This window comes from Genypterus blacodes, unplaced genomic scaffold (assembly GCF_046128005.1).
Source record: "Genypterus blacodes isolate CSIRO-AG114 ecotype Tasmania unplaced genomic scaffold, CSIRO-AGI_Gbla_v1 ptg000067l_1, whole genome shotgun sequence".
NCBI classification, from domain to species: Eukaryota; Metazoa; Chordata; class Actinopteri; order Ophidiiformes; family Ophidiidae; genus Genypterus; species Genypterus blacodes.
Genome location: NW_027466879.1, coordinates 3020002 through 3028145, shown reverse-complemented (window position 1 = coordinate 3028145; position 8144 = coordinate 3020002). Strand labels below are relative to the sequence as shown.

At 37.7% G+C, this 8144-nt stretch overlaps 1 protein-coding gene across 2 annotated transcripts; it reads right to left on the bottom strand.

Moving 5' to 3' along the window:
- Positions 1-261: 261 nt before the first annotated feature.
- Positions 262-5338, bottom strand: spi1b (Spi-1 proto-oncogene b). Of its 2 annotated transcripts, none has more exons than XM_076156116.1 (5): positions 4965-5338; positions 4452-4542; positions 3148-3341; positions 2091-2241; positions 262-1519 (listed from the first exon to the last, which is right to left on the bottom strand). In XM_076156116.1, exons 1-5 carry the CDS (start codon positions 5004-5006, stop codon positions 1206-1208), a joined length of 792 nt encoding a protein of 263 aa, XP_076012231.1. In that variant the 5' UTR covers positions 5007-5338; the 3' UTR covers positions 262-1205. The 2 variants fall into 2 exon arrangements, with proteins under 2 accessions (XP_076012231.1, XP_076012230.1); XM_076156115.1 differs by having other exon boundaries at positions 2091-2248; positions 3149-3341.
- Positions 5339-8144: the final 2806 nt, after the last annotated feature.

Below are 8144 nucleotides of genomic sequence, written 5' to 3'. Positions count from 1 at the left end.
AACCTCAGGTCCACATCACTACTTTGTCCAATAGCATATGCTGCTGTATTTAATGATTTTATTGTTAATTTGAATCTTATTACATAATACTTCATTTGTAAAGCATTTTCATCAGGAGTTTCAGTGGGTTGTAGATTTCTTTTTGACCATTTTATGTTCTAAAAACCCAACAAACACTTTTATCTGTATGGTGCTAAAATCAATGAAACAAGAACATATGACAAATGAAATACAAGATGATGAATGACCGCCACACACACATATAGAAAAGGGGTTCTAATGTGAAGCCATTTGTAATAAAACATTAAATACAGAGAGAGGAATTGATGGAGTTTACAGTGTAGACCATCAAAACTGCAAATGTGACATTTTATACTTAGCTTGCTCTCACTTAGAGCTGAGTCTGCAACATGTCAGCATACAGGCAGATCCATGTAATGAGTGGGTGACAGGTCACTTCACCCCCCAGCTCGTGCTGTGGAATTAACCTCAACCTCCTCATAGGATGTCATTTATAAAAGGGGCTTGATCCATTTCTATACATTTACATTTGCAGATGCTATCACTTACGAAGGACTTTTCAAAAAGTTACAAAACACAAAATTCCTTTACAAACATCTCTCAACTTTTGACATAAAGAAACATTTAAAGAACAAGAAAACATTAATCCCATGTCATGTAAATGATTGTTGAATGTAACAGTAATGCTTTTGAACGGTACATGTTATTGATATGTGTGCCTACTTGCAGTTAAATACTGTGTTCCACTGTAACTACACATAACATTCGGCACAATCCAAAGAATACTCAAGCCTGTCCAATAAGAAGACAGGCGAACACAGAGGAAGGAACACTCAGACATCACTACAACTAAAATCAGGTGTTTAATACGGACACTGAAGAACCTGAGACGATTGTAAATGTGTACTGAGATATTAATATCATTACAATAATATAATGTACCATAAATGTCTAGAAAGGTCGATAATACTGACGTTACTTATGTATAGATACGTAAAACAAGCACATTTAACTTTTAAACTATAGCCAGATATCCACATATCTTACACATTTTCAATATAGAAATTATGATTTTATATCCACCATGAGTCATTTAGGAAGTTTGCTGTTCAAGCGTCTGAATTATTCTATTTACCTTGAAAGAATTTTCCATTTTCTCCCTCCTGACTCACTCTTGCCTCTGTCTACATGTAGGTCTTCCTCTCCAGATGACTCCTCCCCAGCACTTCACCACTGAACTGGTACGTCAGCTTCTTCTTGATCTTTTTCACCTCTCCGGTTTTGCCATAGTTGCGCAAAGCCCGGGCCATCTTCTGATATGTCATTTTTTTGCGGTTGCCCTTTTGGATTCCCCAGCGGTGTGCGAGAGCCTCCTTGTGCTTAGACGAGAACTGGAATGTCCCTCTGTCTCTGTCCACCCACCAGATACTGTCCTTCATATCGCCGTTTCTTAACAGGTCCAACAGAAACTGGTACAAACGGATCTTCTTTTTATTGCCTAAAGAACATGACACAAAGGGAAGCTTACTAAACAACATCCACGCTATTCCCTAGTTTGAAACCAGTGATCATGTGACTCTCTTGTTTGTTTGTGAGTCAGAATTAATGATGATGATTAATAAACTATGCTCACTGATTCCCCTTTCAGGCCCATTATAAGACAAAATTCCCAAAAATTCTAAGAAAAATTATGCACAAATCACAATGTGAGTCATGGTTATGATTTTGTTCCTACTTATCTTATTCTACATATCTCCTGTGTACAGACTAAAAACAGCTGGGCTATTGAATAATGTCACTGTACAAAATGAGACCCATTTTAAAATCTGGTTCAAGTTTCAAATACTTGTGACAAATTAAATCATTCCTCTCGAAGCAACTGGCTGGATAGTTGTGGTTTCCCTCTGCTGGATTTTATGAGAAGCAGAACTGGCTCATATCAGTGTCTGCTCCACATAAAGCCCCAAACATACTGGAGGCCACAAAATATCAACAAAAGTATTTTGAAAATAGAATAAATTGGGTGAAATTGAAATCCTGGCACGTTGCTTGTACGGTGTGTTTCTTACCAAAGTCTCCAGCTGAAACACAAGGGATTCGCTCTCTCAGACACTCTTCATCAGAAACCTCCAGTGGGGGGCTTCGTCCCCCTTGCTCCTCATCATCAGAGCTCCGCTGTACAGGGGAAAGGTGAGGATATAGGGCCCGAGGGGGGAAGAACTGTACATGGAACACATGAGGCAAATAAGTGTTCACAATCCTAATGTTTAATTCCTGCTAAGGTTTACAAAGCTACATATCTCTGCCTGTACCAGTGTTCATTTAACAGCTCCTAGCCCACCACCCGGTGTGTGTTTGCAGTACAATGATTGGACAGGAGGTGAACGTTTGTGAGAGCATCTTTGTGCATGAGCTGTGAAGTGGAGTGGTGGATGTTCTCACATCATGCTTCATTTGAGTTTAGCAGTGTTGGGTTTGTCTTGAAATTTTCCCCTTTATCATAAAAATGTCATATTTTTTCATATTCTGAGTTACCTTAGATATTATTACATATTGCTGGACATGATTACATGGGGTTTGAACAAATATAACATTTGCAAATCCTTGATGGCAATCAAGATGCTTTAACCAGCGCCCCAACCAGAGGTCTCTGTTCTAGTTCATTGGTTCATGCACACAGATGTGGCCTGAAGTGATCTCAGCAAGCTTCATTCTTATTCAAAGGAAACTTTATTCTAAGAAACAAATGTACTTGATTGACAAAGATCAAACAGACTTTTTGTTAAACTAACTATCTTGATTAACTTAATTTTTTTCTTTAATTCTAAGTTTGCTGTATGAATTATTTATTGCCACACAAATGCCCAAATTTCCTATATGTTCCTCATGTTCTAGTCAGTTTGCCCAGAAGGCAATAATGTCACCATGTACCATAACACCAAAACAGATGGGTAATTAGTGTAATCAGCTACATTGACTGATCACAGCCAGCATCAACCATATTACAGATCACAACAGGACACATCCATGCTAGTGACATTGGCAACAAAGAGATCCTATCACTGAAAACAATGTAACATAGGTAGTCCAGGTAGCCCAGGTTTATAATTGGTGGTAGAGACTCACAGCTTGTTGTAACACATGGGGATGAGCCCCCAGGTTTGGGTCCAGCAGGTTCTCTGTGTCGTAACGTATGGTGTCGTGTCGTATCAGGGTGGGGGGATGCAGGGGCTGCACACTCTGCAGTTCTGTGAAGTGGATCTCCTGGAGGTTTTCAAACTCTACGGGATGAACATGATGACTGTGGTAGTCCCAGTGATCTAAACAGAGGAGGTGGGAAACACAACAGATGCTTTACTTTAGTTTGATAGAAATATATGATAATGTTTCAAACAAGCACTTGTGAAATCTAGGTAGGAGAGATTCTGTAATCGATAGGATATGTAAGTGTTGTATTTTCACAGGCAGTAGAGTTGATTTGAAAAAAGATTTTAAAAAAATACAGAGAGAGAAAGAATGAGTAAATGTCTGAAGTAATTAATTAATAGAATAAATAACTTAATGTGTGTTTAATTTGAAAAGATTACATTTTTATTTAGAGTTCCCCTGAATCTCAGTCAAATAAATGGTTGCTCAAAATAAAAGAAAAACACAATTAATGTACATTGATATTACCTGGAATGCAGAGTAAAAATCAGATAGTATGGATTTATAGATATCTATATATATATATTATCAAACAAATAGAAATGTATAAATATTTCACAACACTCAAATTATCACAATTAATGATATGCTGATCCTATCAATGCAGAATAAAACATAAACTCATACTATGTTTAACTCAAATTACATTTAAGAAATCCATATGAATATATAAACACATGTTCTTTTTCACTTTCTTTCACCTCTATGCCTTACGGAACACTTTAAGAACTGCAGCAGTTTTTGCTAAAGGTCAAATAATTTTTTAGGTGTTTTTCCGCGTTTTGATTGTTTTGGTGCCGTATTCAAAACAGTTGATTACAAGGGAAAGTAAGGGACGGCTCCTGTATGTAACAAAACCCCATGGGGCGAAAGTTGTTCTATGTCTGTAGCTTCAGAGGCCGACAGAAATGGCATCTGTTTCCTGTGTTCCCTACACCCGAGTGTGGTGGCTCCAGCTGCACCACCTACATGCTTTTTATATAGAATACACATAATAGTCTGTGTTACCACCTAACGCTTTTTTCCTTTCAAGAATAAAATTACTCATGGCTGTTTTATTTGCTAAAACACATTAAAAGGACTGTGTCGAAAACTTAACTGTCTCCATTTCATTATCAGTCAGTCACACATTTCATTTCTGTTTGAAAGCAGAAATCAGTGAGTATCAGCGCCCAAACGTGTTTATTTTCTGGGTATTAAAAACGTGTTAATGTAAAACTCACCTGGCTGGATATCTCCCTCTAGGACATATGGATTATAATATTCTGTAATTTGTTGTCTGTAGATCTCAGGGTCGTACATTTCTTCCGGTGGCTGCAAGAGCAAACAAGAACATTTTCTACTTTAAAACTGGAAAACTGTTATGAATGTTTTGTCTTTTATAGTGGAGCAAAACATACATTTTTTACATAAATACTACAAAACATGAATCCTGACTAAACGTGTTTCACAAAAACGCTCACATTTCTCCTAACATCAACCGTGATTAATTTAGAAAGGACCATTTTAAACCACGACTATTCTGAAACTCTAAGAAGCTCTACAACTCGAGTTTCATTTTCATGTGGCTCCTTGTCTAAGAGTCTTACAGTTTGTGTCTTGTATTCAAATTGAAGCAGACAGTGCTTTCACATTACACGCCTCGTAACGTGTTTCCATCATCCTTAAGTCGATTGAACTCTTAAAGCCCTCACAAACAGCAATATATACATTTGTATAAAAGAAGTGATACTCACAGGCGGGATGAGGTAGCTCTCCATTCTGTACGGATGCAACATGGAGACTTCTTGTCCGATGAACCGATTCTAAGACTTGTTGCCGGCTCTGCGCTCTCACAATCTTTCAAAACTTTTGCAGCACCATTGCACAATGTTTCAAAATTTCCTCTCACTCAACGAAAACCGAGAATGTCTCCCTCTCTTATTGTACAGTAAACACTTTTGACCCTTTCTATCCTTTCAGGCCTTTACCAAATAAATTGAAATAAGCGAGGCCCGTTGTTCGGGTGTGAAATGAAAAAGGAACTTTTGACTTCTGTAAATTGTGTGGGTGGGAGCACTAGAGTGTGTCTGCTAAAGGTTCCTGGTCATTGATGATTTGTCAGGAGGAGACCATGAAACTTCACATTTATCAGGGTCTATAATGTCTCCACCCTTACCAACCAATCACAATCCAGTGTGCTCCTCTCAGCCACTTTACTCCCTAAAATGATCTTAGAATGGGGCTTATAAGCTCATTTCACCATTATACTTTTTGGTCATGGTAACTTTAGCTTTATTCATTTCAAATACTATTTATTGAAGTTGCAATGTTTTTTAGAATATAAGTAGCTTGGGAAGAAAGTTACATGAAATAGCAAATAGTAATTCCTTTGTAATCTACATAAGCAGATAAGATAACAAGAAAAAAGTCATGTGCACACAATGTCAACACACTTCTGGTTTCTTTTTGACTGCCAAAGTGAAAAGTGATTATGCAAAGTATGGACTGGAACTAAACAACTAAGTAACTTGTGTTGTTGTTTGTTTGGTGACGTAAGCACAGGATTCTTATGGGACACAGAGAGAGAGAGAGAGCGAGAGAGAGAGAGAGAGAGAGAGAGAGAGAGAGAGAGACAGAGACAGAGACAGAGAGACAGAGAGAGAGAGACAGAGAAAGGGAGAAGATAATAAGATGCAGGTGCAATATCTGAATCTTATCCCACAGGGGTGAATGGGTAGCCTGATAACCAGGTAGGAGAGATACTGTGAAGGAAATACAGTCCTGACATGATATGATAGTCATGATTCAAATTAACTCTACCACAGAAAAACCCTCCACTCCATATTGATTGTAAGAATTCCCTTCAAAATAAAAGTGTAAAGTGCAATGATTTACAAAATATTTATATATATTTATAATATATATTTATTTGGATTTTTTTGAGGTACAAACAGAAGACAGGCAAGACTCAAATGTTTTACATTTCAACAAATACTGTATGTTCAGGAGGAATGATCATCGGGTGGTCAGGGGAGAGATACAGAAAAGATCAAACATACATTAATACATACATGAAATACAATACCAAAAACTCAATAGAAAGTTATGATGATGTACTTACAAACAAAGCACTTTCTACAGTAACACAGTTTTAGATTTTGATTAAAACTTTGTTTCTGTCAATTCTGAACATGTCTTTTGCAATAATCGCTATTAGAAATAAACCTGGTGAGGCAAATAAATGTGCTGTGCACAGTTGAAGCTGCCTTTCTTAAGAGGAAGGCTGTAACGTTCTGATAAGGGAACATGCTCAAAATATCTTTATAATATTCTTACTTACTACCATGTGGTTTACTTTTACAATATAGGCTTCATACTATTTTCTGTAAGATAGAGATACTGGAAGGAGAGAAGTTTATCCCAAGGGGTGCTGAGATCTTAGATACATGACAAAGACAAGGCAGATCACAAATACAACAGCATATCAGAGCCCCAGGAACCACAGAGAAAGACTTGATGAAGCTGAAGCAGTGATTGTGATGCACATTGTGCCTTGTTTCCTACAGAACTTCATTACTCAGGCATAGTCTGTTGACTGCATGCATCAATTCCATGGATTCTGTGCAAGAGTTTTGATCATGTATGAGTCGGCTCATGCTCCGATCGACAAACCTCACTGTCAGATCCTCAGTTGGGGGATCTGTTAAAACCACACAGGCTGTGGTCTCCCCCACGCCGGGCCTCCATGTTAATCACAGCTGCCTAAGCAAAACTGATGACATATACAGTAGCATTTTCCGAGAGTATTAATACACAAAGTGCACTGCAGCAAACCCGGCACTATTTCCATCACAACTATTTTCAGTCTTCCAAAATGACACTGGTTAATTTCTTCTTCTTTTTGCACTTTGTTGAGTCAGTTTTATTGTTAAATTCCATTAATTAAAGTAAGTTAACATAACTGATGAGGCCTATTAAAGTTCATTTTCCCAGCGGATTGAATTGTCAGTTGTTGCTCAGGATTAAGTCAGACAGGTAAAGGTTTCAAAATCAAGTGTAAGCCTGGATTTCTTCAGTCTTTTGTACAGCATTCTGCTCCTCACAGTTATTCCTATCAAGGGCTTGGAGGGGCTTGTAATAAATATTTATACATGAGAAAAAACTGAAATAGCAACTGAAAATCATCTTACTCTGCACCTGACTGCTTTAATTTGCCTTTTTCTGTCTTTATAGCCCCTTTAACACTTCTAAACGACAACAACTGTGTGCTTCATTATTTGACACATTCTGCAAAACCCTTTCCCAGGGTAATGTACACAATACAAAGTGCAGTTCTTTGAAGATACTCCACCCCTAAATCCAGATCAACATCCAACCAGTGTAATGGGTTCCTTTCTCAGCCATGCTCCACTTTCCACCATGGTTTGCAAAAAAATGCTTTATTGATCCTAATCATTGTCATTGTTGAGGTGTAATTTACAGCTGGGTTGGGTTTTCATGACTACTTTAGTTTATTTGATCTGATCTTTCACCTGAGAACTTTCTCTATTCTCTTATGTTATTGAGATGTTTTCAGATTCCATGATGTCGGGTTTTAGATGCACAAATTGTCTTGTGGTGTTTATTCTCAGTAGCCCAAGAGATTCACAAGATAGTGCATGTATGCGCACACATGATTACATGATATTAAAAGAGGAACTGTGCTGTTGTCTTTCGGATTCAGTTCCTTGAAGGCTCTTTAAATGAATCCTTTTTTTGTGTTGTATGGTCAGTGTGAGCAAGACCTCTATAAGTTCAGAGTATGTAGCCATGTTTCTTTGAGGTGATACAGGGTTTCACACACACACTCTGTCATTAAACGTTAGGTCTGTGTGTCACACAATGAATCACACAGAACACTATTTTATTGTCACATTTTCAGACTTTATGGGCAC

Excerpts from the sequence above, each read along its gene's own strand:
- spi1b (XM_076156115.1), bottom strand. The coding sequence starts at position 5,006 with ATGTTGCATCCGTACAGAATGGAGAGCTACCTCATCCCGCCT. Across the intron at positions 4,543-4,964 it reads AGAGCTACCTCATCCCGCCT|CCACCGGAAGAAATGTACGA; the intron begins GTGAGTATCACT and ends TTGCTCTTGCAG. Across the intron at positions 1,520-2,090 it reads TGTTTCAGCTGGAGACTTTG|GCAATAAAAAGAAGATCCGT; the intron begins GTAAGAAACACA and ends CATGTTCTTTAG.